At 46.4% G+C, this 27,944-nt stretch overlaps 2 protein-coding genes across 2 annotated transcripts in view; one reads left to right on the top strand and one right to left on the bottom strand.

Annotated features, from left to right (window-relative positions):
- The window catches only part of ROCK2 (Rho associated coiled-coil containing protein kinase 2), a 133,766-nt gene extending 121,384 nt beyond the window's left edge, over positions 1-12,382 (top strand). Inside the window, exons 32-33 of the mRNA XM_039231051.1 lie at positions 81-294; positions 8,998-12,382. Coding sequence (XP_039086982.1) covers positions 81-294; positions 8,998-9,001 — 218 coding nt within the window. The 3' untranslated portion in view covers positions 9,002-12,382. The remainder of the gene's footprint in view (positions 1-80; positions 295-8,997) is intronic.
- A 1,874-nt stretch (positions 12,383-14,256) lies between these two features.
- SLC66A3 (solute carrier family 66 member 3) lies at positions 14,257-27,847 on the bottom strand. The gene is made up of 7 exons (XM_039231018.1): positions 27,583-27,847; positions 24,163-24,245; positions 24,007-24,076; positions 21,529-21,586; positions 18,123-18,243; positions 16,083-16,124; positions 14,257-14,713 (listed from the first exon to the last, which is right to left on the bottom strand). Exons 1-7 carry the CDS (start codon positions 27,723-27,725, stop codon positions 14,622-14,624), a joined length of 609 nt encoding a protein of 202 aa, XP_039086949.1. The 5' UTR covers positions 27,726-27,847; the 3' UTR covers positions 14,257-14,621.
- Between the last annotated feature and the right edge of the window lie 97 nt (positions 27,848-27,944).

The raw sequence follows: 27,944 nt of genomic DNA, 5'->3' as shown, positions 1-27,944 counted from the left end.
GTAAACTACTTGCCCCATCAATATCGTTTACATTCAGATCAACTTAAACACATTAATATTTTCCAAATATTTCTTTATAGTTTATTATGATATTTCAACGGCAAAGAATCTGTTGTTATTAGCAAATTCTACAGAAGAGCAGCAAAAGTGGGTTAGTCGGTTGGTGAAAAAGATACCTAAAAAGCCTCCAGCTCCAGACCCTTTTGCACGGTCATCTCCTAGAACTTCAATGAAGATACAGCAAAACCAGTCTATTAGGCGGCCAAGTCGACAGCTTGCCCCAAACAAACCAAGGTAATGAATAACAATATGATTAAAAATTACAATGTCTTTTTTAATATTTCACTATTTATGTTCAACTACAAATTTTCCTAATTGAAGGGTACCTTTGCTTGGTATTTTAATGAACTGTAGACTGCCAAATGTTGGAAACTATTTTAGTGTATATGTCTCATTCGTTGATTCAGTTAAATGTAATACAGAGTTGTTTACTAAATCACGCACATATTAAAGTCAACCCAAGATAAAGGGCTTGTTTTTGTCATGTTTATGTATCTAATCATAATATTTTGAGATTTTATAAGTATTCTGGCTAATTCAGTAATTTAGTAGACAGGATGTAACAGACACATAAATGTCAGGTACACACATTTTGTTTACTATTGCAAACCTCTTTTATGTTAGATAGCTTGGGAGGCAGGATCGAAATCTTTCTTAAGTCTTAATTTTACATCTATAAATTTAGAATAACTTGTTTCTCATTTAAAGAGCAATAGAGATCAACCTTAAAAATGCAGATATTAACCAGTGGGTAAAATGGGCATGCCTTCTCTTTGAGGCAGGGTTGGGACTTGGGAGTAAATCCAGAGGGAATGATGATGAATGCACAAGACATTTTGATGGAACCATTTACACATATGGTGACACTGTAGTAATTTAATTCTTGATTTAGAATAAAGCCACCTCTTGGCTTACCAGCTACTACGGCATTTGTAAATATAACTGTTCATTGAAATGAAGGTGAAGATTTGGTTGGTAAAGAATAAAGTATGCACTGAGGTCAGGTATCCAATTTTGGGCATCCTTTTGGTTCCGGAGCACAGGGCCTTCAGTGCATGAGCAGTGATGTGCGCTGACTGTGTCATCAGAGACCTTTCCCTTCTAACCACAGACATCTTGTGTGAAACCGTTCTTGAAACTAGTGTCTCAAGGTGGAATTGGTGCTTTAGCGGTGAAACCACCGCTAAATTTACTTATGATAGTAATTAAACTGAAGAAAATTAAGAGACACTGAAGGTTCTTCCATGTGCCATGTGCAAAGCATCTAAAAATTAAATTTGTTATTAATACTGAACTATCAATGCATAGATGCTATGCTCTTTCAATAGCTTATAATATCTCATGCTTTACAGCTTGCAGAGTGCTTCCATAATCTCTTCTCTCATTCATCTTTACGTATATTCTGTCACCGGACCTTTAAAATGTTCCTGTGGCGTAGAATAGAGGGCAGATAATTTCAGAATCAGGACAGTAAGAACTCCAGTCCTTTTGATACACTTTACTCTTTTGTGTGATTTGACAAGTTAATGATTTCACTACTTGTGAGATAACACATAGAATTTGTTTATGAAGCAGTTTTCAGACCAAGTGGGGCATATTTTCGATTACATAGCAGTTTTCGTGTTCACCTACTTGTAAATACTTTCTTTGTCATCCCCTTCCCCCAGTTCAGCATTTGGTCCATTGGAGGCACATTTACTTTTTATTTTTGTTGCTTTTTGTTTTATTTTAGTTCTGGCCCTGCCCTTCGAATCATTCTTCATTGATTTTTTAATACATTTTGCATAGCAACAGTAAGTAATAGGGCTTACTTTCTCTCACAGTTATGCATGTAGATACAACTAATATCAAAGCTGGCCATAAAATGCCTAGGGTATTTTTGTGAACATTTTTTATCTAATAGGCTCTTTGGAGCTTTAAGCATAGAGATGGGCGCAGTTTTGTGCTTTGTTATGCACCTGCGGCACTATTTCCTTGGCCTTTAACCCGGTGCCTCTCTCGCTTCATTAACTCACAAGATCGTTTCTGTGTCTGTCTTACATGAATCACCCTGCAGTTTCCATTCATCTTGGGTGTCCCATTTTAAGAGTAGCGTAGGCAGCCTGGAGGGCGTACAGAAGATAGTGACTGAGGTAGTAGTTTGGTGGGTCATTGGAAAGTGTTACAGATGTAACCAGTGAAGGAACTAAGGTTTTTTTTTTTAGAGTGAGTGTGCACATACAAGTGGAAGAGGTGGGGGGTAGGGAGGGGGAGAGAGAGAGAGAGAGAGAGAGAGAGAGAGAGAGAGAAATTTCAGTAGGCTCCATGCCTAACGTGGGGAGCTTGATCTTATAACTGCCAGATCATGACCTGACCCAAAATCAAGAGTCAGATGCTCTACTGACTGAGCCACCCAGACACCCTAAGAACTAAGGATATTTAATCTTCTGAAGAAATGCTTTGGAAGGATGGGAGATGATAAATTGCAGTAAAGATTTAACAGACTTTTCTGTGGATGATGTATTAGAACAAGAACCAAAGAGGCATATTTGTCACTCAGCAAGGGAAGTGTATCAGGCAGGCATAGATTTCCAAAATTGGAAGACCTAGCTTGCTCTAGAATAGTAAGTGCCTGTCACCACTGTTAAGTACCTGACTTAGGCCACTGCTTAGTGACTCTGTGGAAGAGCACCCTCCTCAGTCTGTTATGTGTCTGTGGTCTGACGGTGAGCAGCACGGCTTTGGGGTAGGGGTGGGGGGAGGCAAGCATGGGACTTGGGGCTTTTGACATTCTGCTAGTTTGTAACATTCCTATAGACAAAAGGGTAGACTTGTTAAAGGATCATTCCGAAACATCTAGGAGCTGCACTTCTGTGTTGTCATTTCTAGCTCTTTGTTTGTGCCAGCCGAGCTTTACTGAACTAATTTGCACGGTGCCTTTTTTAAATGTTTGGCTTTGTTAGACATCATCATATGCATATGTATGTGTTTATGTGTACGTACGTGTTTATGTGTACACTAAAACACCGTGGCCATAAATATTCATCTAATCTTTTTTTTTTTTTTAACTTTTCCTCAGTGTTTGTCTTTGTAAATAACTACACCATTACATTTTATTCTTTTGCCTTTTGTGACATTCCTGGTTCTGATTCTCAACTATCTTTGTAGCGCTTCCCTTTCTTTGTAGTGAAGTATTTTAAGTTGATGGTTAAGTAAGTGTTAGCTACTATTAGGTAAAGTCCTATTTTTGAGGGCATATTACATGTCAGGCACTCTTCTGTGAGTTTTAACTATAGAATTTATTTATCCTTATAACCGGCCTGTGATGTAGCTGCTCAGGTCCATTTGCCAGATGTGGAGGCTAAGGCACAGAGTGCTGCGTGCCTGCCGTCACGCGTCTCAGCAGCAGCAAAGCTGTGGGTTCAGATCCAGAGAGTCTGGTTCCCGATCCCACGTCCTCAGCTGTGTTACCACGTTGCCCCACAGTGAGAAGATAGACAGTTTATAAAACATAGTGTATGGAAATGCTATTCCAGAGGAATGCTTGCTTGATAAGTTTGAATTAAAAAAAAAAAGCTATGCTAGAAAAGTAGTAAATTTGTGAATAAAATACTGATTTATGATAAAGATAGTTGGAGAGATCCTTAGTTTGTTCTAAAGCAGGACATAGAATGCTGGTCTCTGTGGAGGGCATTTCACTTTAATTATTTTCCTCTTAAAGGTCTCCTTTCAAAAGGCAATATTTAAGACACACAGAAAAGTATAAAGCAAAAATGCAACAAATGCTCGTTTGCCAGCTTTAAGAAATAAAGCATTGCTGACCCTGTTAAAGTGGACGTGTCGGGGGGGCTCTCATGTCATCATTACTTAGGTTTGTTCTTTCCCATTTATAAATATTAGAAGCTAACAGACTGCTTACTTAGGAAAAAATGAAAAACTATATACAACTTGAAGTATCAAAAACAAATCCATTCAATGAAGTAGAAGAAAATAGGGGAATATGTATCTGATCTTAGATTGGAGAATTTCCTAAAAGTAAAAACAAAGAAAGTTAGAGATTGAGTGATCAAAAGCTACAACCTTGTAAGTTTTAAAAATACCACGTATATTTGCAGTACGTATTAAAGAAAGATGGGTTAGTATCTTTGTATACAGAGTCCTTAACGTAAGTCATTAAGAAAAAGAAGATGGCCTCTTCCCATTATGAACATTAGTGAGGGACATGCGGATGCAGGCATTACTATAAATATGAGAAAGAGATCAACTTGATTATTAAGCAAAGAAGTTAGCTTAAAACTAAAATGTAAAACCCATTTTCACCTGCCAAACTGGTAAGGATTAAGAAACATAGTATTGGCAAGATGTAAAGAAATGGGCACTCTAGTGTGCTTCTAGCAGAACTCAGCGTCATAATGCTCCCTTTCCAAAGCAGTCTTTGGCAATAAGTTTCTTGGACCTGAAGTATATACCTACTGCTCAATTAAATGGAGGTGGTAGAAAATCAAACAGATAGTTACAGTACTATTTAAAATGTTATTTGTAGTAGAAGCATGAGTGAGTGTTAGAGGGGAACAAAGAAAGCATGGAGAATTCTGCCTGAGGGTATCAAGAAAGATCTCCAGAAAGGGAAGAGGAGTAATTTTCCACACAAAGTAATAAGGGAAAAGACAATGGCAGGCAGAACGTTGACACGTAGAGGTGCTGAGTTGTCAGAATCACTCACGTGTTACATGTTTACCATGTGCTGCGTCAGGATAGGGCAAGGGAATGACAGGGAGTGGAAGCTGACACTGCGGAGAACGCGTTGAGCCAGATTGAAAAGGGCGGGTACACTGTGCTGGAAGAGTTCTTATTTGTTCTTCAGATAGAAGTCTTTTGGCAAGAGATTGGTATGTGTTGACTTTAATGAGCTCCTTCACTAAGGTACTGACAGTGACAGTGGAGGGAAGAAACCAAGTTAGAGAAAGCTTTCTTAAGGTGAAATGACAAGAATTCGAAGGAAGGGGGGGTGGGCTATAAGGGAAGTCTTGCCAGACATTGTGCTAACAGCCTAGTGGCCAGACTTTTAAAATTTGAAGACACAGGTGCACACTTCACACACACTTCAAAGGTTTCGGAAGGATACGAAATGCAGATTTTTCAAAGCTGGGGCTTGATTCGGAAGGCCCCCTGATCTCTCTCTCCCAAGCAGTACCTTAGCTACAAGTTACTGTCTGTGAAAGCCTAGAAAAATGTGATATGTGTTTAAGTGAATAATTATATGTATACTTGTGTGTTTTCTTTCATATTGTTCTGTAGTCAGCACATTTTGAAACAGAGTAATTTGAATGGGTTTGTTTACTTTTAAATTAGGGTAACCATCCATCTACACACTCTGTCGGTGATTACCAAAGTCATCTAGCCGCATCAGAATTCATTTCAGATTTATTATTTAAAAATGCAGATACTTAGGCCACACTACCCCTGTGGTCCAATTATATCAGAATCTCTTGGGATGATGCCTGTGAACCTGTGTTATGAGTAGTTTTGAGTAAATCATATAAATTAAGTTTACAAACCAACTTTAAAAATTGAAGTCACAGGGGCGCTTGGGTGGCTCAGTCGGTTGGGCATCCAACTTTGGCTCAGGTCATGATCTCAAGGTTCGTGAGTTCAAGCCCCGCCCGTGTTGGGCTCTGTGCTGACAGCTCAGAGCCTGGAGCCTATTTTGGATTCTCTGTCTTCTCTCTCTCTGACCCTTCCCTGCTCACACTGTCTCTCTCCCCCTCTCTCTCTCTCTCTCTCAGAAATAAATAAAACATTAAAAAGAAAGTTAAAAAATAATAAAATTGAAGTCTCAGATGAGACTTTGGGAACCATAGGAGTTCCTTGGCATAAGTTGATTCATGAACATCACAGTTAAAACATTGAAAAAGTTACACTTATTTTTTAAAAATAAAGATGATTACAGTATTAGATGATTGGATTGGAAAGAAAAGACCACATATACCCCTGCTCTAAGTCCATTTACTCAGCCAAGATAAGTTGCTAATGATGCTTATATAGTAAATCCTTGGTTTCCGAACATAATTTGTTCCAGAAACATGCTTGTAATCCAAAGCATTTGTATATCAAAGTAAATTTCCCTGTAAGAAATAATGGAAACTCCACAAATAATTCATTCCAAAAATACTCATATGAAAATGATTACAATACTGTAATATAATACAAAATAATAAAGAACAAACAAAATATAAAGAAAAATAAATTTACCTGCACTTAGCTACCTTTAAAAGCCTCTGTGGCTGGTGTGAGGGAGACAAGAGAGAGGAGGGTTACTGTGTATGAACACTTTAACTATCACTAACGGAATCACTGCAGTCTCTTTGCTCAATGGAGTATTTTTCTGCATGGGAGCCATCTATAAGCTTGCACGGATATTGACTATAGCACAGTCTGGCCGTACACTGTATTTAATGAAACTGGCAATAAAGCAACAGAGGAAAGGGTCTATATCAACAGGCAGCCTGGCCTAGAATGAAGCAAAGCCTTCCTAAGCTCACTCTTGTATGAAAAAGCAAAGGACTGTCCATAAGTGCTTTGTTTTGTTTTAAAAATTTTTAATGTTTTTATTTTTGAGAGAGAGCAAGTAGGGGAGGGACAGAGAGAGAGAGGGATAGGATCTGAAGTGGGCTCTTTGCTGAGAACAGAGAGCCCCATGTGGGGCTCAAACTCAAGAACGGAACTGTGAGATCATGAGCTGAAGTTAGACACTTAACTGCCTGAGCCACCCAGACATCCCTCCATAGGTGCTTTGAAAAGTGACAAAAAATATACTAGTGCCAGTTGTGAGCACCTTCCAACATTCTGAAAAATCACTGATTTCTGCCAAACACCATGGTGTGTGACCAAGCATCCAAGCATGGGAGGTGATCACCCACAATCCCACGGGTGAGTGAAGAAGGGAAGGGAGGGAGAGAGAGAGAACCATTGGCTCAGTTGTGATCACGTGACATTCTACTTGTGTTGTAAGACATCGCTTGTTTATTAAGTTAAAATTTATTAGAAATCTTTGCTCATCCTGCAGAATACTTGCAGAACAACTTATTTGCAACTCAAGGTTTTAGTGTATACCTGTGGTTTTTCTCTTGTTCATAGTTTTTCACAGAGAGCACCACTCTTGGTGACCCATTGAGCAAATAGGGTCCTGCTAGAATGAAGAAAGCTGTGTCCTGAGTGTTAACCTCTCTCTCAACTAGGACTTGTAGTACTATTCTAGAAAAATGTGAGCTGACGCTCTGGGTCCTTTTGTCAAGGGAGTGTGGACGAATGTTGGGCTTTCATAGTTCTCAAGTGGAACTAAGCATCAGGATGGTTACATCTTCATCTGGGCCCAATGGTGAGAAGATTGTATCTTATCCCCAAATAGTACCTGTCTTCAGTTCTCCGGTATTCTGGAAAGCATACCTGTCTCACATTATATACATTTATATGTAAAGAGAAGAGTTCCCTGTGTGCTACCATCTTTTAATTATGACTGTGTTGTTACTGATGAAGAGAGAGTTAAAATCCTCACAGCACAAAGTGTGAATTCTAGATAATTAGTATGTTAAACTGCCATTTTTAAAGAGTGTTCGAGTGTAAATTTGCAAACCTCCTATTGCAGATTGCTTGATTTGGCATTTAAAGACTGGGATTGGTCATTTGATGATGTTGATGGTGGTGATGATGATGACGATGTTTTTGATTTCTGAAGAAATAAATGGGGTAAATCAAAAAATGAAAAATGAGTTATCTTAGTATTTCCAAGTAGTGCATGTGATTTGCACTTGGGTTTTCATTGGTTTTGACTAGTTTTTAAATTTCATTAAGTTGTTTTTAATAATATATTTGAAAAGTAGTTTTCAGAAAAGTTTCTAACTGAAATTTCCACATTAAGTTATAAAAGTGAAATGCTATGTTCAGAATCTTTATTAGCTACATATTTTCAATACAGTTGGAATTAGTTTTCTGTCTTAGGGAAAAAACATGTAGGCATAACAAAAGAAGCCAATCCTGGTACCTTTCCCCCCCCCGCCCCCATTCCAAAGAAGGTGTATTCAGACAAATAAAATTTACAGTGATTTCAAGTTCCTACAACTGTATTAGTTTGTGAACATAGCATGGGATTCCTTTCTCCTTCCCTCTTCTTTCCTTCTCTCTAACTTGCAAGAATTGAAACTGTAAAAAACTTTATGAGTCTAATGAGTGCTGTGAAATAGCTGTTTCTGATTTGGCTTTTCTTTGTGATGCTGTGAAACGTTTGCTTTTTGAAAAGTTAATGTTATTCTTGCTGAAGAATGCTACTGACATGCTGTGGAAGTTCTTGTGCTTGTAGAACACATAAAATAGTTTGGTTAACAGTGGCTAAAGGAAATTTGAGTGAAAATTGAACCTCGCGATAGGATGGATTTAAAAGAAGTATTATCTGTCTTTAACCCAAATAAGCACATTGCAAAAATAGACTTAAGTCGTGTATTGTTGGAAGGTGTTTACAACCAAGATTTACAGAGTATTTTTACATATATTTACCCTAATGATGTGTGTGTTCCCATTTCGTAGATTTAAAAAATGTGACTAAGAGTCAAACACTCCAGTAGAACCTGGTCCAAAAGTTCAGCTGCATGAGGCGGGAGCAGTTAATCTGCCTTGACTTCCTCAGTGATGTATTATCTAACCCGAATAGCCAGTTAACCATATTAAATGTTGTGTGTCATGTTTGTAGAAAATATAGAAAAATACAAGCATATAATTGCATGTATCTAAAAATAAGAAAAGTAATATAGTAAATATGTTTTATGTATGATTTAGGTGTTAAAAGTATAGGGGCTGGAAGATGACATAGTTTAATGCTGTAAACGGAATGCCTTTTCAAAGAATTTAACAATTTCTTAAATTATTTTACTGTATCAGCTAACTTTGTTCTTTCTTTTTTTCCAGCTAGCTGCCTTCTGTGAATGCAGTCGTTACTCAAGGTGGTCATATTCTTCCAGTTAAAACAAGACTGAAATATGATGGCCCAAAATTTCTTAAAAAGCTATATTTTCCTGAGAGACTGATACACAAACACACACATACATACATGTATTTCCCTGTATCCCTGCAATATAGATGATAAATCCTGGAGAGTTTCTGCTCTCCTTTGGAGCAGCAAGCTGAACCAACAATGATTGGTTAATAGAGCAAGAATATCATATGCAACCCTTCCAGAGTTGTTCATAAAGCTCTCTTGGCATCACTCACACTACATTGCACAAAAGGATTGAGAAGAGTTAAAGTTTAAAGAAATCATCTTTTCAGCTTCAACAGAGAGATTTCACCAGCACATTTACCAGAAGAGTCTGGGGATGGATTCCACTACAGTGATGGAGACTACACCTTTACGAAGTGACCATTATACTGTGTGTGTGTGTATATATATATATAAATCTCTGTCTCTATATATATGCGCACACACACATATATATAGTACTGTATTACTGCAAGAGGGTTCTTCAGATGTCCCATTTATTTTTTTATACACAGTAATCAGATATCATAACATACCGCAGTTGCAACTATGCACTTGTATAAAGCCATAACGTTTGAGTTTATATCACTTGTGTGTATACCCCATGGAAACTGCATGATCATGGTTAAGCAGTTTGAAGTTAATTATATCAGTTTCCTAATGCTTCATGATAGGCAACTTTACCCATTTTGAATGCCTTAATTTAATTTTTTTTAAGTCTCACCTATTTCTGTATCTTGAACAAAAAGTGTTTACCAGCTCTTAGGATGCAAATTCGCTTTGCAAAAGAAAAATAGTGCACTATTTTTACATGTGATAGTTATCAGTGTCCGCCTGTCCTGATTGTATAACGGAATTTTTCTCAAGTACCAGTGATAGAAACAATAATGGATAGTATTGGAACTAATACATCTTTTCTGTTTATTACTCACCCCACTCTGCTTATAGACCTCAGTATTAGTCTGAAACATTTGCTTTGCTTTGGATTTGCTGGCTACCCTAGATGTGTTTTTATTTCTGGTAGAGACATTTGTGACTATTTTTACATTTTCACACTCAAGATTCTAAGATTATATCAAATATAAAGAAAACTAAGACATACTGTAGATATATTTTAAATATTTAAATGTGCTCCCTCAAACACACAACTGTGTATGGCAATATTTCAGTATTGGGTTAAGAAAACTGGTGACTGGGAAGAAGTAGCCTCAAAGGCTCTTAAATTGATTTTTATTTTTTAAATGATGTTAAAGTTGTACATTATACAGGACCGCTTCTGCGATATTTCTCATCCCAGAAAAATGTGTTTTTACTGCTATAGTAAGCATCGACGGTAAGTATCAAGTTAAAAAAAAAAATCATGTAGTCTTTTCTCAGCCTCTTTATATACATACAGAGTGTGGTGTGACATTGAAATACATCATCTAATATTTCAATGAAGGAAGTAGACATTTTTCATTGACCCCCTTCCTCCCCCTCCTCCCCCCACCTTGGGGTCAGTGTAGAAATGTTTCAATAGTTAGACCCCCCAAATATAGATACTGTTGTGGAAATTGAAAGGTGGCCTCCGGCCTGATGTACTAAAACTGAATCTTGTCATTCTCACACTGTCTCACACTGCCTGCGCGTGCTCATGCTGCCCGGGCGGAGTCCGGACACGCATGCCACTTCCCTTCCAGGGGCGTTCTGCAGTTCTGGCTTGGGGACACAGCTTTTTTTTTTTTTTTTTTTTTTTAAAGTAAGATTTAAAAATGAGAAATATATAAAATTTATATAGAATAAATATTTCCATTCATTAGACTTGTTAAAAGGAGACTGAATTAATATTTTATATAAAGATTTTGTTACACTATGGGAGGTTCTATCATATTATTCTGAATTGGAGAGTATATATATATATATATTTTTAATAAACTTTATTAAGGTGAAATAATTTGAAGTTTACACATGAGTAATTGAAATATTTGAGTAACAATGGCGAAAGTTTAAATTTTGAATGCTGTACATGTTAGAGAACATGGAGAGTCACGGTGCGCTGCAACCGTCCCAGGAAGCTTCATGCGAAGTTTTTCGGGGAAAAGAAAGTATTCTAAGGGGTGGGAAAAAAAATCTCTCCCATGGAGATTCTTCACATTATATGGTTTAACATAAGGGTTTTTAAGGTTGTTTCTCCAGCTAATGGAAATGCGCTTAATCAAAATCCTGACCTTGGGTAAGAATTTGCTTTTTACCCTTTTGCTCATTTCACAAACATGCATGAATGCACACACCTATCCAAATGTTTATTTCCCAGCACTCATTAAAGATAATCTTGCCTCGGTTTAACAACCTGATTTTGTGCCAGCTTCTCTTTTTCTTGAGGCTCCAAAGCTTCCCAGGTGAATGAAAGACCAAAAGTTGCTTATTTCTTCACACGTGATTTCTCCTAGAGCCATAAATACCTCCTGTTAAGAACTAAGAAGTAGTGAATACTGGGATTTTCTTAGTTGGATTTTTACTTTCGTTGAGTGGGGATGGTGAGACAGAAGTGGAAGGGAAACTGGTGCCGGTATTACTGTTAAAAATTAATGTACAGTGAGTTTTTGAGAAGTATTAAAACATGCTATCTATCCTGAAATGTGTAAATGCCTTTAGCTAACTAAAGGATACCGAGAAATCTAAAATAAGGTGATTAGCGTTTTTAAAATTAACCTATGCTGGAGTCACAAATCTGGCTCTGAAGGATATCTTTTGTGTCAGTTTATCTATAGATCCTCAAAAAGAAATACTCTAGGTTGCCAAACCACAATTTAAGAAGTTTTGCTGCTGTTGTTAATCTATTCCTGCAGGATTCTGGTGGTAAAATAGAGAAACTTAGACACTATATTACTTTATTGAAACATGCTTTAAATAACATGTTTAATATTCTATGAGAGCGAGTCAGAACTTCTGAGTTTCTCGATCTGTGTCGACACTGCTACTGAATCCCGTCTCCTCCCCTGGAAGAAGGCTTCGGTTTCCCTCTGGCGTGAAGATACCATAGTTGATTCACAGAGCACTTTGAAAAGAGGCGCTGTATGACAGTGCTGAGGATTCTGCTTGGGGGGCCTGTCCCTGATTCCCTTCCCCGTAATAATGAGTTTTGTTTGCAATTGTATTAAGTTATGAACTGCATGGTTTAGATAATCATAAATATTTGATCAACTGTCCCCTTTGAACAAAAATCGTACCCCTTGATCTTTAAAAAAATTTTTTGTTGCATCTTTGTAGTAATGTAATTGTATTTTATGCCTGCTTTTTATATTAAAAAATTAAATAAAAGAGATTAAGACCTAAGCATTTTCGTACTCTTCCTGTGAAATAGTCCTGAAATGCTGCAGCCTTCTAACATGTACCCAGAAAAATTTTTGCCTTCCCTGAAAGATGCATATAAAAAGAAGGGTATATAGCAAAACAAATCATACCTAAGGTTACAGACTTGTGAATGCTCAGCTGTGTCCTTTGGTCCATGGAAAAATACAAAACAGAATTTCAACAAGGAGTCTGCTGCTGACTTGATTTTTTTTATTTTTTATTTTTAATGTTTGTTTATTGTTTGAGAGCTAGAGTGAGAGCATGAGCAGGGGAGGGGCAGAGAGAAGGAGACACAGAATCTGAAGCAGGCTGCAAGCTCTGAGCTGTCAGCACAGAGCCCGATGTGGGGCTCGAACCCACGAACCGTGAGATCATGGCCTGAGCCGAAGTGGGACGCTTAACCGACTGAGCCACCCAGGTGTTTTCAGCAACTTGCAAATCTAACAGTCTCATTTGAGTGTCCCGGATAAGGAAAAGACAGACGCAGAATGCCTGTTTTGCTGAGGTGGTTTTCAAGAAAGTGTTTTTTTGGTAATCAGTGGGTTCTTATTTAGGATGCTTACTGGCTGCCAGATGTGGGACAGGTTATTCACTCCATGCGTCAGTGTTTCTATCTTTTGTAAAGTGTAGACTTTACTTACAGGATTGTTGTAGGATTAAATATCATGTGTGTAGGGTATCTGGAATAGGTCAGATGTTCCCTTTTCTCTCGAATGGGAAAAATGGGGAACTCTTCATTGGAGAGAGAGAGAGTGTGTGTGTGTGTGTGTGTGTGTGTGTTTTAAGTTTTCTTAAGCGGGGGAGAGAAAGAGTGTAGGGGTGAGGCAGAGAGAGAGAGAGAGAGAGAGAGTGTGTGTGTGTGTGTGTGTGTGTGTATTTTAAGTTTACTTAAGCGGGGGGGAGAGAGTGTAGGGGTGAGGCAGAGAGGCGCCTCACTGTCAGCCCCATGTGGGGCTTGAACTCATGAACTGTGAGATCAGGACCTGAGCCAAATCAAGAGTCAGACACTTAACTGACTAGGCCACCCAGGCGCTCCTAAGATAGTATTTTCTTAAAGGAGAAGCTTTAAGCAATGATAAAGTTCTAATAAAAAGTAACTTAAATGTTGGACTCAAGTCATAGAATTTGTATTTATTACTACTGGTTAGATTATAACTATATGAGAAAAGATTCACTTGGATTTTTTTTTTTTTTTAATTGATGACTGAGGCACGCCGGGCTGGCCCAGATGGTGGAGCATGTGACTCGGTCTCAGGGTTGTGAGTTCAAGCTCCACGTTCAGTGTAGAGCTTCCGTAAATTAAAAAACGACAACTATGGTTTTTAAAACTACAGAATGATTTATTTATCTTACATAGGAAACGCAAACATTTTCTAATAAACATCATTTACTTATTACATATAACAAAGCCATTCAATTATAAAGGGAAAGAGTTTAAATTTTAGAGCTTATAAACTTTAAAATACAGTCTCCAATAATCCTAACATCATGTTTAGAATCTGATACAATGAGTAAAATACGTAAGAATCGGACAGACGCCAGCAATACCTTTTACTGCATGTATTTTCAGTGGACGTTCTTGTTCAAAGGTGTGACCCTTCTAAAAATGGCAGCATGATCTTGAATCCGAGTTCTCTGGGACTGCCTCAGCCGGCGGCTGTAGAGCTAGCAGCCAACACACCTTTCCTGGGGAAGGACTTAAAGGCACTGGGTGAAGTTACAGGACTCCTTTGTGGGATATGAACCCGAGCCAGTTACGCTTTTGCTTTTGCCTCGACAGCCTTACCATGGCCTCGGGAGGCTGTGTAGTGTCTTATGATACAGGAAGGCCATCCTGTTAAATCTATATTAAAAAGTCCCAGAAAATGACCCTAGTAATTTACTACAATTTCACTTCTGACTTTGAGTGAAATCCCACTCCACTCATGATCATTTGTGCTCTGGAAAGGATTTAGTTCTTGAAAGATTGTGAAAGCTGAAAAGCATCTGTCTTGACTGCTGACCTGCAGGTGTCTGAGACCTGCCTCCAGCTCACGAGGGGGAGAGGGGAGGAAATCTGCATTTCTAAACAGGGGTTAAAGTGGCTCGTGTCCAAAATACATTTGGCTTCAAAGTTTCTGAAGCAATTGACGAAATTTATAAGGGACCTTGATTTAGCCGTGGGCTTATTTTCCCCGTTGGTTTAGTTACTAGAATCCACTGTGGAGGCGCGGCACATCTGTTATTCAGCCTTTACAGCCGTCTTCCTGTAGTTGAGGACCGTCGTGGTTACCCACACGTTCAAAGCCAGCATGATCAGGAAGCGCAGAAGAACTGAAATCAACCCAAAAGAAAAAGCATGTAGTAAAGAGTACTGTTTTCGCGTTCTAGAGCACAATCCCTGCCCTGACGCTCTAAGTAGAAGCCTAAATAACTGCACCCCGCCCCCCACCTGCCACACGAGACTCACACCACCACATCATGGGAACTTTCAACAACCCTGGTTCCAAGTATTTCTAGGGGAAGGGAACTTTATTCTCAGTCTTTCAATATTTTAACATGTAGGTTTGTTTCGCTGCGGTTTGATTCTTCCCGTACAGAGAATTCAAGTCCTGTGGAGAAGACTGGGACCCATCTCCCCTTTTCCCCACTTGACCCGAGTTTATGTTTTTGACCTCAATACTTTGAGTGCTTCTCTCAGAGCTGACAGAAGGTGTTTTAGCCAAAGATACGATCTCTGCAGAGGAACAGGGGTGCCCCACGACCCCGTAGCCATATTTCTCAAGTAACAATTAGCTTATTTAAAGGCTCTGTGTGCCAGGGACATATTTCTAGTCTTCACAGAACAGGTGACATCGTTTGTTTTCATCATTTTCCAAACACGTATATGCTCGGCTTGGGAGGGGAAAACAGCCTAAGGAATTACTTGATTCCTTTTACGTCAACCCAAGTATTTTCTCCTCCATCACAGTATCTCCTTTAAAAACACAGAGGGGGCCCCTGGGTGGCTTAGTCGGTTGAGCGTCCGACTTTCGCTTAGGTCATGATCTCGCGGTTCGTGGGTTCGAGCCCCGCGTCGGGCTCTGTGCTGACTGCCAGCTCGGAGCCTGGAGCCTGTTTCTTCCCTCTCTCTGACCCTCCCCTGCTCACGCTGTCTCTCTCTCTCTCTCTCCTAGAAATAAATTAAAAAAACAAAAATCTCTTTAAAAACACAGAGATGTGGGGGGATCACATGATTATGGCACCTGAATAGAGTCCGTCCTCACACTCACCCCAGCCCTCCCGTTCAATCTCCGTGGCTAAGCCACGCGTCCCCTGCTCACGACCTTAACACGGGCCGCTCCCTGTCTCGTCTCTTCCCCTTCAGGTCACGTTCCCCCATAAGGCGCTCCACCTGTCCTACTTTTCCAAAGCACATTAACCAGGACTCTTCAGTAGCTAATGGGCGCTGACGGCACCGTCCATCTCCACCCACTGCTGGAGTGGAAGCTTCAGGAAGACGGGAATCTATGACTTTGCGCGGCAGGTCCTAGATCCCTGGCGCTCTGTTCTGCAAGTGGGGGGCCGGTGCCCGGGAACACGCCGTGGCCTCTTAACTGTACGTCGAGCAAGCTGATCTGTGAAGCCCTAAGATGGTTTACAAAGGAAGGAGCCACGAAGGGCACTCAGTCCCAAAAGGTGGGAAGAAAAAGATGGCGCTTACTTGTAACATCGCTGGTGGTCATTACAGTTGTTATTATTCTTGCTGTAAGAGAAAATATGCAACAGTGTTACCTTGCTTCTCAGACATGTTGTATTCAGCTAACGTCTTTCCATTTCAAGTACAGGAATGGATGCTAACTGTTCCTGAAAGATTTTGGCAGTCCAGAACAGCAAATCAGTGCCGTATTTTATAAAAACCTTTCAAATCCGGCCATGCGTCCTGGCCCAGTGGTTTCGGGGCTCTCCTAAGAGCAAAAGCAGTGGTGCCCAGGGGACAGGGGAGAAGCTGAGGACCCACTGTGTGTGCCCACCCACAGCTCCCCCACCCCAAAGAGCAAGTTTTGAAAATCCCATACATATGGGGCTTCCAGTAAGGTTTCATCTAAAGAAAGGCTAACAACAGGGATGTCTGGGTGGCTCAGTCGGTTAAGTGTTTGACTCCTGATTTAGGCTCAGGTCATGATCTCATGGTATCATGAGCTGGAGCCCCTCATCAGGCTCTGTACTGACAGCACAGAGCCTGCTTGGGATTCTCTCTCTCTGCCCCTCTGCCTCTTGTGCTCTGTCTCTCAAAATAAATAAACTTTATTTTTTTTTTATGTTATTTATGTATTTATTTTAGAGAGAGAATGAGCAGGGGAGGGGCAGAGAGAGAATCCCAAGCAGGCTCCATGCTGTCAGCAGACAGGCTGATGCAGGGCTTGAACCCACAAACTGCGAGATCATGACCTGAGCTGAAATCAAGAGTCGGACGCTTAACCGACTGAGCCGCCCAGGCGTCCCTCAAAATAAATAAACGTGAAAAAAATAATAAAGGCTTCCACTAACGAAAAACAATGTTTTTAAATGACTGAACTTGACCCCCTTCTTTTATAGTTATTTTCTAGCTAAAGGAAGCTGAGGCCCAGCAAAGGGAATAATTTACCTACAGGACTTACTAGAACTGTTCAGTTCACGTTGTTTTTCTGGTACAGCCCTTTCCTTGGTGAACACAGGAGGCACGTGCGGGGGGTCGTGGCCTGGGATTTCAAGAGCGCTACCCGAACCCACCCAAAGCTCTCCCTCGGCCTCACACGTCGCACATTTAGGAAATTAGTTTTAAAGCCAGTTTATTTTTTGCCCATAAAGTTACAATCCTCAGTTTGTCATGTATCCAATGTGTACTTAAGGACTTGTTAAGCACATAGCACCATGCAAAACAGATGGAAGTGTAAGACATGGTCTCTGAAGCTATAAGTGCCCAACATTTCCTACAAGAAAATTTAATAAACAACCCTGAATGATAAGATCACCTGAAGATAAAATTAGGGCACTAACAAGTAATGTATCTAATCAGCAATTCCAGAAACTGCACGCGCACGTGCACACACACACACACATCAACATTTCAAGCTAAAAGTAAAACCCAAGAAGCCTCAATTTTACATAACTTGGACGTAAAGACCCCTTCCAAAAACCTCTGATAGAGAAATTGTTCCTTTAATACATGGAAGAAACATGAAGTATAGTTCAAATACCTAAAACTAACATAAGTAATGCAATAGCTCTGAATGTTTAAAGTTTTTCTACCTAAAATGGCATATATGTATTTTAGGTTCCTGCAAGAATCCAAACGAACAGTGGAAATTCTGAACGTGGGACCAGACAATACGGCTGCAGGAAAACCCCACAGCATATTCCATTCATTCTCAAAAGCCAGTGTACGCTTTTCATCTCTGTAATCTGTTACATCATAATGATTCATATTTTTAAAACACGTTAGTGGATTCAATATAATCAGCCTATTGATGCTTTTCAAAGAGCAAAAAGATTGTTGATGTTTAGCCAGATTTTGCGAGAAAGGTATGTTTCGCTTTTTTTTTTTTTTTTTTAAGCAACGGGAATAGGGATCTTGCAGAGACTGGAAAGTAGCCTGCGTGCCATCAGAATCATAAATATGGACCCACTTGGAGGTTCTATGTGCAAAGGATGAAAGCTTGTTGGGACCGGGACGGGTGGACACCAACGCAGACGCCGGGTGCCCACAGCGTCTGGCTCTTACTTGCACAGGTGTATGCAGCGAGGCTCCAGGTGAGGGCGCTCACGGCCCCCGAGTCCCTGGTCTTCCACAGGTACTGGAGCTGAGCAAACTTGCTGGCCGCGCTGATGAAAGTACTTAGGTTCTGTTTGCAGGTAAAACATGAGAAAGTTAGGAGTCCTTCAGTTCAAGAAGAAAGGGCGCCAGATACTGAGAGTGCTTTTGAAGCCAAACAGTCAGACATAACCAGTTTGTGCAAGGACAAAACCCGGGCTAAGCGGAAAAGCATGCAACAGCGGGAGGCTGGTTTATAAATGCACCAATCCCACTGTTCAGTGGGTAACTGGTGGGCGTGCAGCCGGTGTGGAGGCAGGAGTAAGGGTCGCTGCACGGCCACAGAGGCTTATCCATCTAACCACTGGCCAATAAAAGCAGAAAGATGATAGATAGATGATAGATAGACAGATAGATAGGTGATGGATGGATAGATGATAAATGGATGGATGGATGGATGAATAGATGGATAAGATGGATACATGGATGGATGGATGGATGGATGGTTGGATGGATGGATGGATGGATGGATGGATAGACAGATAAATAAGTTGGATGGATGGATGGATGGATGGATGGATGGATGGATGGATGGATGGATGGATGGATGGATGGATGGATGGTTGGATGGATGGATGGATGGATGGTTGGATGGATGGATGGATGGATGGATGGGTGGATGGATGGATGGACGGATAGATGACAGACACATAGGTAGACAGGTAGATGGACAGACAGATGATAGACAGACATGGTGTTCTGGAGCCTGGGGGAAACCGAGCTGCTTTGAACGGACAGACTCATGAGTCCAAGCAGCAGGCGCGGCACACAGGCTCTGAACTGGCTATTCCCACCAGTCCCTGCGGTGCTGCGGCGCCCTTCCTGGCCGCCCGGGCCCAGTCCTGTGGCGCCCCCGCCTCTACGTCACCCACTTCGGCTGCCGGGCGGAGCAGAGGTCAAGGGGAGCAAGTAGGAAGCTGGGATCTCGGCCCACAGGCCACGGCCGCGTCTGTAGCAGGGAGGAGGGTGGGAACAGAGGGGAGAAGTGTTCGGCCCGGACGTCCTGTGAGAGCGGAGCCGGGCGGATTTGCTGAGGACGGCAGTGGGAGGCAGGCAGAGAGACGAGCGGCTCCGAGCTGCGATGCCCCTGCGTGCACAGAGAAGAAGCGAGCAGCCGCGGGTGGAGGACTATAAAGCTGCAGGGGGGGCGGCTTTGCCGGAGGAGCCCAGGGGGAGGCCCGTGAGCTGTGCACGCGTAGCTCAGAGGCGGTGGTCACACTCAGGACACGCTGCAGGCCTGGGCCCCTCCGTAAAGAAGGCGGGGAGGTGAGGGGGGACGGGCGGAAATGTGCGGAAGGAGCAGGTGGAGGGGCCGCCACGGGCGAGGCGCCCCGGGAGCCAAGTGAACCAGGTGGTCCAAGGAGGAATCCTGATCTGGGGCAGCAGATGCGAGAGAGGCCAAGACGACAACGCCGTTGGCTTCAGTGCGAAGGCAAGTGGCCGGTGTCCTTGACCGGAGCAGCTCGTTTAACTTCTGACCCTCGGGAGGAAAGCTCCATGACTGGGGAGGGGGGGGGGGTCCGGCTCTGCTCGGTCCCCCGCACCTGACGTGGGGCAGGCAGCTCTTTCTGGGTTAGAGCAACACGTCACGGTAGAGACGGAGGAGGGAAGGGGTGACCGGGACACAGGAGGGTTGTGGCGAAGTCAAGCGAAGCGAGCGCTCCAGGCAGGGAGCAAGGGCCTGTGCTCAGATCCGAAGACGGGTCATGCCAGGAGCAGGCGGCTCCGAGGACTGGGCTCCAGGGACAGACCCCAGGTGGGAAGACTGCATCAGCGGCTCAGGCCGGTGGGGAGTCAGGCCGGGACCGTGAGCACAGAGGACCGGGCCTCAGGAAAGCCTGTGCACGAGGGTTCAGGTAGGACCCCATCCCCTCCTGTCGGGGGAGAGGCCAGTGCCGCGCGATACTCTAACCAAGTCTGCCCGATACTCCACCCGATCTGTCTTCAGGAGGAAGGAAGTGCCGTCTGTAGAATCATAAGGTCATTTTCATAACCAGGACCCGGAAAGACTTCGCAGATAAAAATAGGGGACATCCAGGTAAATCTGAATTTCAGATCAACAACAAATAATTTTTAGCATAAGTACATGCTGTGCAATATTTGGGACATACTTATGCTAAAAAGTTCTTGGTTGTTAAGACGGCAACCCTACCTATTTGCTCCCGACAAGTCTCAAGGTTGAAACGTAACATGGACCCAAGTTCACCTCCCAAGCAAGGGTCACAGACAAGATGCTGGGTTGGGGGTGAAGTTCAGGAGTTTGGGTGCAGCAGGCAGTGACTGGTGCACTGCCTTCTCCCGTTGGCTGGAAAAGCGGAATCCAGTCACTTCGGAGAGAGGATCTGGGGTCAAATGCTTCCTGACCTTCAGGGTCCTATTCTCACACCATGGGAATTTGGGGCCTTACCCAAGGAAGGACAAACACACAGAGGTAACCCTTTTCCCAGGAGGACAAAATGTTTGGGGAGGGGGACAGAGTTAGAAATATCATGGGTATGGGGTCATCTGGGTGGCTCAGTCGGTTGAGCGTCCAACTTTGGCTCAGGTCATGACGTCATGGTTTAGGGGTTCAAGCCCTGCGTCGGGCTCTGTGCTGACAGCTCAGAGCCTGGAGCCTGCTTCAGATTCTGTGTCTCCTCTCTCTGCTCCTCCCCTGCTCATGCTGTCTCTCTCTCTCTCTCTCTCAAAAATAAATAAAACATTTAAAAAAATTAAAAATAAATAAATTTTAGGGGCACCTGGGTGGTCAGTCTGTTGAGCATCTGACTTCGGCTCAGGTCATGATCTCGTGGTTCATGGGTTCAAGCCCCATGTTGGGTTTTGTGCTGACAGCTCAGAGCCTAGAGCCTGCTTCAGAATCTTTGTCTCCTTCTCTGCCTGCCCCTCCCCCACTCAAACTCTGTCTCTCTCTCTCTCAAAAATAAACATTAAAAAAATTTTTTAAATAAATCTTTAAAAAAACATTAAAATGATTTTTTAAAATAATGAGTATGTGGCCAATGTGTAATCATTAACCTGATTATGAGCTCTTTAGGCTCATTCTACCCCTGCTGCTCATTCTATTGCTGGTAACTACCTCCCCAGCCCCATGCTCTATGGCCCCCAAGAAAAGGAAGCAAGAAAATGTTACCAAACACCTAAGTGAGACTAACATCTTGTAACATGTGGATACGACTGCGCTTTCACTCCCTTATCCTTTGGTACAGCTGAGAAATCAGCAGGTTAAACATTTGACCTATCAAGTTCTTCGCAGGGACAGTGGTGGGTAGAGACTGACTAGTTCATACACTCTCTTCTCAAGGGGCGATGCACTTACCATGGCCACGTCCAGGATCCACTTCTGCAGGGGAAGGATGAACCATGAGGCCACAAATCTGCCGAGCGCTAAGGGAGACAGCAGTGGCTCGGCCGCCCCCCACCCCGCGCCCGTGGGGACAGGCCAAGACCACGGCGGTTACACACATTAAGCCAACCTGGGAAGGTTCTGCTGGAAACTCTCTGATTTGGAAAAGACAAAAATGGCTCAAAATAACAGCAGATATGGAAGAAAACGGCCAAGCGCCCTGCCTCTGTGGTTCTAAAGGATTCTAACTGCCCACTTAACTCCAACCACCCACACCTCTCCAGTGTGATGTCAAAAGTTTAGCATTTAAATAAGCTCAACATTATAGCAGGCACATTCTGCAAAATTGGTGTCACGTGAAACTCTTTCCCCCTTCCCTGCTAACCCCAGCGTGAGCCCAGGCAGAGCCTGGAGGAAGGACAGCGGATTCTCGTCATGCCCAGAGCAGCGGCAAAAGCGCAAAGTCCGGCTACTGAAGCCAGGCCAGTGAGGGGATGGCCGCGAGCCTCTGCCGTGACCTTGGGCTAGGTCACATTCCTTCTTCTGACCTTGGTTTGCTTACCTGCAAACCTGACACTGCTTGTCCCATCTACCCCCTTAATGCCTTGGTGCACATCATAGGGACCCAACAGGTGGCTATGATTATAATGAATAATATTATTTAAACGGAGGGGATCGAAACAGACATGCCCGGTGTGCCCAGAACTGATTTCCTAGCAACTGGCTCAACACCAGATCGGCAGCTAGAATCTAGGATGATGAAACCTTGTTTTGAAAACACTCTAATTTCCTTTCTTAAACGAATTTTGCCCAGTTTTACACTATCCATTGCAAATACACATTTTACATCACATTTTGCAAAACCTGACCAGTAGTAGCAATAGTAGCAGCTTCTCAGTTCCTTAAGATGACTTTCCTGTAGGGTTGCCACGTTTCGCAAATAAAAATACAGGGCACCCGGTTGAACTTGAATTTTTAGATCATCAAAAATAGGGGCCTGGGTGGCTCAGTCGGTTAGGCGTCCGACTTCAGCTCAGGTCATGATCTCACAGCTTATGAGTTCGAGCCCCACGTCGGGCTCTGTGCTGACGGCTCAGAGCCTGGAACCCGCTTTGGATTCCGTGTCTCCCTTACTCTCTGCCCCTCCCCTGCTCATGTTCTGTCTCTCTCCGTCTCTCAAAAATAAATAAACATTAAAAAAAATTTTTTTAAATAAAGATAAAAAGCAAATGATACAATGCTTTTCATCTTCCAAGTACTCTGTTTTCAAGACCCTCTTACCAGCCGGGCAGAGCTGTGCAGAGGGAAGCTGAGTGGGAAGGATGGGTGCAGACAGGACTCAGCCCCCCCCCCCCCGTCCCCCACAGCCTTCCAGTCAGGCAGCCGCCATGACGCCCCTTGCTCCGCTTTCTGGCGCTCCGAGTACTGGGATCTTTGCAACAACACAGCACGACTCTGCCACTCCCCAGCGGGACGGGAGGGACCAGACGCCTGCAGCTCATGTGCCCGCCCAGGGGGTGGGCGCAGCAGGTGTGCCCCAGCCTCCGCGCCCACATCCCAAGGCTCTGGGCACAGACAGGAAGGGCCCCTGCCTCTCTGCTCCACCCCGAAGGTGCACGACGATAATCCGCTCAGGTCGCCTCCGGACACGCGGGATTAACCGGCTGCCACTGGAGAGGCTTTCCTGGCTTTCGAAGGGACGTGAAGTCCACAAGCGAACCACTGAAGTTTTACAGAGTTGACACAAAAGCCTGGTCCAGATCCACACGCCCTCACCCAACACCCTTCTAACGTCCTGGACCTCACGTTCACTCTGAGCAGGCCGCCCAGAATGCGCACTCCCCCCCCGTCAGGCGGTAGCGGGCCAGCTCACCGGGTGCATTAGTGGCATTTGTGTTCATGACACACATTCCCGTTATTCTGACTTCACATACTCTGGGGACATTCTCAGGGAAGAAGAAACGTCTCCCTTCCCCTCAAGAATGAAGCTGGGAGAGGGGCGCCTGGGTGGCTCAGTCAGTTAAGCGTCCGACTTTCGCTTAGGTCATGATCTCGCGGCTCGTGGGTTCGAGCCCCGCGTTGGGCTCTGCGCTGACTGCCAGCTCAGAGCCTGGAGCCTGTTTCAGTCTGTGACTCCCTCGCTCTCTGACCCTCCCCTGCTCACGCTGTCTCTCTCTCTCCTAGAAATAAATTTAAAAAAAAAAAAAAAAAGAATGAAGCTGGGAGAGGGGCTCCCAGCAGGGTGCTCCCACCCCTCCGCAAGCCGTGTCTACAGCCGGCTCGGCTTGTTGGTGGCTCGCTGGGGCCCTGCTCTCGGCAGGGAGGCCCCGGGCAGGGAATCTGTTCACTCCCATGCATGTGGGATCTTGTTTAGTTTAACCGCAGGAACACAGATCTAGCGTAAAGCACCTAAGGCCCCGGTCCCACCGGATCCCGGACAACAAAGGATACACGGCCACGTACGGGGCCGCTCCCTTCACGTTCCCGTTGAAACGGTAGACGCACAGCAGGAGGAGAACATCTGAAAGAGAAGAGGCTCTGAGGGGGGCAGGTGGGGCCCAAGGGCCGCTGCCCGGGGGGGGTGGGGGGCGCCGAGGGGTCCGTTACCTTGTGCGATGAGAATGGGGTACTCCAGGTAGGTCAGCAGCGGGTACTCATAGTAACACTGGTACCGGAGAAACACCAGGAAACTGGGGAGAGAGGGGGGTGTCTGAGCCGGGGCGGACCCAGCGCACGGCGGGGAGGGGGCCGGCCAGCGCGAGGCGCCAGGGTTCGTTTGCAAAACGCCTGGCCCCGTGGTTGGTGCCTGCAAACGTCGGGGGGGCGGGGGGGGGGTAGAGATTTAGAACAGAGCCTGGAACAGCGACTGAATACCGTGCGTAGCTCTCCGAGCACCTGGGGCTGACTGGGCGCTGGGCACAGGGCACACGGTCTCTGCCGAGTCCCCGGAGATGGTGGGGACGAGGGAGTGTCACAGATCCGAGCCGCGGGCCAGGAGAAGAGACGGGGCTTCTGGCCCCAGGCTGGCCTGTCACGCACCAGGCGCCCCTCAGAAGGCGGCACACTAGAAGCCACACGGGAGGACACAGACACCCGGGGGGGCGTGTCTGGGCGCAGCCCTGAGCGGAGAGGGCGCTTGGAAGGGGACCCCCTGCACTGTCCAGAGTGCTCCCCATCAGGGAGGAGCAGTGGGGGAGAGGCATGAAGAACAGCCACCTGTTCCTTAAGAAAATTCTAGCTGTGAGGGCCGCCCGCCGGGGTGGCTCAGCCGGTTGGGCGTCTGTCTCCTGGTTTCCGCTCAGGTCATGATCTCAGTTTTGTGAGTTCAGGCCCCACGTCGGGCTCTGCGCTGACAGTGCGGAGCCTGCTTGGGATTCCCTCTGTCTCCCTCTCTGTCTGCCCCTCCACCACTCGCAATGTTGCTGTCTCTCAAAATAAGTAAGTTTCAAAAAAAAAAAAAAAAAAAGAAAAGAAAAGAAAATTCTAGCTCTGAGAGGCTGGGAATTTGGGGTGGGGGGTGGGGTAAAAACCCCGGACCAGACCCTTGTCAGGAGAAAAGGCCTGAGCTTCCTGCCACTGTGGCTCCCGGCCAGCCAGTCAGTTCCCTAGGAACCTACATCCCGCTGCTGTCCCCTCAGTCCCTCTGCCCCACCCCCAGGTGACCCAGAGCCTCCATCACTCATCCAGACGGAACCCCTCTCATTGCCTCAGTCGGGAAGGGGGTGCTTTGCCATAAAGCACCCGGGGGGCTGGGAAGCCTGTGTCCCTGATCCTGTTTCCAACCTTGGCTGAGCTGGGGGTGAGGGGTGAGGGTCCCGGGGTGGGAGGCCAGAGGCGCCCCGAACACAGCAACCCCTTTCTGTTCACCACTGAGGGGGAGCTCAGGGGGCCAGCGGAGGGGGCAGCTCCAGCTCACTCACCCCTGCACTGCAGGGCTGCGGCCAGCGGGGCCCAACACACGAGCAGGCGTTGGGGGGCCTCCGCCACCCCCTTGCTCTTCACTGAGCACCCCCCCCCCCACAGCACACATAGTGCAGCCAGAGACCTTCAGGACAGGCACGAGGCGCTGGGGACGTCAGAGCTGAGTCACCTTCCCGCTCATCCACCCTGTCCTCCACATTTTACAGACCGCTTGGGGAGACTGAGGCCCAAGAAGCCAAGGTCATATGAGAATTCAGGGAAAAGACAAGGCCGGCACACGCGTTCCCCATACCAGGGCGCCGCTCTCTCTCTGGGGGACGCAAACGTCCCCAGGACAACCGTCTGTCACTCTTGCGGCCTGGGGGCAGTAAGTGTCCTTCTCTGATTTTTAAGGTTTCTTTTCACTAGAAAAGAATCCGTGAGAAAGCTCCTTACGATAAAATCAAGCCAAACGGTGTCTGACCCGCGGGCCCCACAAACGTGTCCGTATTCCTGGTGTGACTCAAGTTTCCTTCCTCAACACGTACACGCCGGAGGTGTGAGCAGGAACGACACACGGGCTCGCCGAGGCAGCAACTCAAGAGCCCAGCGCTGAAGCCTCTTCCCAGGGAATCACTAGCCAGACGTCAGTGCGACCAGTAGCCTGGGGAGGGGAAGCAGGGACCACCGCCCGGGCTGCCGCGTCTGGGCCGAGGGCTGAATCAGGAGTCTGAAAGCCCACCCGTGGAAGGTTCCAGAGCAGGTGCCGAGAGCAGAACTGAGGCTGGAACCCAGCAGGGCAGAGGGGAGCAGAGCAGCAGGGATGCCCGGCCGGCCTGGAAGGAGGGGCGGCGGAGGTGCTGAGGCAGGCGCGCCCCTGCAGCGGAGGGCCCGGGCCCGGCGTGGGGGGAGTGGAGGCAGAACGGCTGGCTGGCGCGGCCTGGCCCCAAGTGGGGTGCCCACCTCGTACTTCCCGCCCACTGCCTCCCCGCTTCCCCTTCCCGGAACCTGCCTGGGACACCTGTTCCAGAACAGTGAAAATGAGCAGCCTGCTGGCCTCCCGGACACTCCGCCCTCCTCATCCCTTCCGCACCCCAACAGCCGCGGCGGCCACTTCGAGGTGCTGGAGACCCCTCCCATCCCCGCTCTCCAGCCTGGGGGTCCCAGTGCTGTGGGTCGTTTGCAAATCTGAAACGGGTCACACACCCGCCAGTCGGCCGATTCTCCCTTGACAAAGCTTGTCCCCAGATGAGCGCGCGAGGGCAGGACCCCCACACCCCACTCCCCGGGTCTCCTTCCCTCCCTTGTCCCTGGCTCCTTTCCAGCCGAGGCTCCCCGGGAGTGCCGCCGCCGGACGCGCCCGCGTGCTGCCCGTGTGATACAATATCCCGGGGGGGGGGGGTACGGAAGGGGGACGGGGGGGCCCCGCCTTGCCAGGGACTCGCGTTTAGAGTGCCGGCTTTCACGCGCCCCGCTTTCCCACCCATTCGGGGCTTCCCAACCGAGTTTTAGAACCCCGCTTTTCGCGTTTGCATCCTCAAATACTGAGTCGGGGGCTCCACGCCGGCCTCCTGACGCAGAAGCGCTCGCGGAGCGGCACTGGCTCCTCCCTGGCGGGATCTGGCCCGATTCAAGTCTCTCCTTCCAAAGAGCTCCCCCTTCTCGGAATCCCCACACCCCACGTGTAACTTTTAAAAGCGCAGGATCCTTCGAATTTATAGTCCAGCCCCTCACTTTACATGCAAGGAAACCGAGACCCGAGAAAAGGGGTACGACGGGGGGGGGGTGGCGGGTACTCAGAGCGGAAGTGTATGTGAGAGCCGCCAGGTGCAAACGGCCAAGTTCAAAGCCGCGCGGCAGGGCTGCGGCTAACCAGCTGCGGGAGAGCTTGGCCGGGTGTCTGTCTCCTCCCGCCACGCTTCCGTAAACTGGGCATGCGCAGTCCGTGCGGTGAGCGGCGAATAAACAGGGGAGGTGAGCCGTCCCGGGAAGTGGCCCCCGGCGGCGGGGCGCTCCGGCTCCGCTCCCCGGCCCTGCTTAGACCCACGGCGCGCTCCTGAGCCCCCGGGCCCTCCAGGCCGCAGAGGCGAGTGGGGAGGGCAGCCGCCCGCGCCGCCCCGGCCTTACCCCGCCAGCTCCAGAAGCAAACTGGGGAGGCTGAGGCCCCGCGCGCTGCGCGCCGCCAGCACCGCGGAGATCTGCGGCAGCTTGAGCGCGGCGCACACGCCCAGCGTGCTCCAGTTGCAGAACCACAGCAGCGCCGCCTCCATGGCGCCCGCGGGGCCGGGGGCTCCGGCCGCGGGGTCGGGGGCTCGGCGGAGGCGGCCGCGGCACGGGGTGCGAGGGACGGATCCGCACTGGGCTTCCCGGCGCGCCGCCGCCTTCCGCCTTCCCCGGGCGCCAACGCCCTCGCCCTGGGCCGTCCCGCCGGGGTCCGCCCTGTCGGGGTCCGCGCCTCCGCGGGGATCTCCGCCCCGTCCCGCCCCGCC

The sequence above is a fragment of the Hyaena hyaena genome, unplaced genomic scaffold, assembly GCF_003009895.1.
Source record: "Hyaena hyaena isolate Hyena2069 unplaced genomic scaffold, ASM300989v1 scaffold_53, whole genome shotgun sequence".
In the NCBI taxonomy this organism is placed as follows: Eukaryota; Metazoa; Chordata; class Mammalia; order Carnivora; family Hyaenidae; genus Hyaena; species Hyaena hyaena.
Note: the sequence above shows the minus strand (reverse complement) of the source record. Positions and strands in the feature narration are given on the sequence as shown.

What these genes read in the sequence shown, in the direction of transcription:
- SLC66A3 (XM_039231018.1), bottom strand. Translation starts at nt 27,725, where the DNA reads ATGGAGGCGGCGCTGCTGTGGTTCTGCAACTGGAGCACGCTGGGCGTG. An exon ending in TTGCTTCTGGAGCTGGCGGG is followed by an intron (nt 24,246 to 27,582) that starts GTAAGGCCGGGG and finishes CTCTCTCCCCAG; the next exon opens with TTTCCTGGTGTTTCTCCGGT. An exon ending in CGCTGCATACACCTGTGCAA is followed by an intron (nt 16,125 to 18,122) that starts GTAAGAGCCAGA and finishes TTTCTCTTACAG; the next exon opens with CAAGAATAATAACAACTGTA.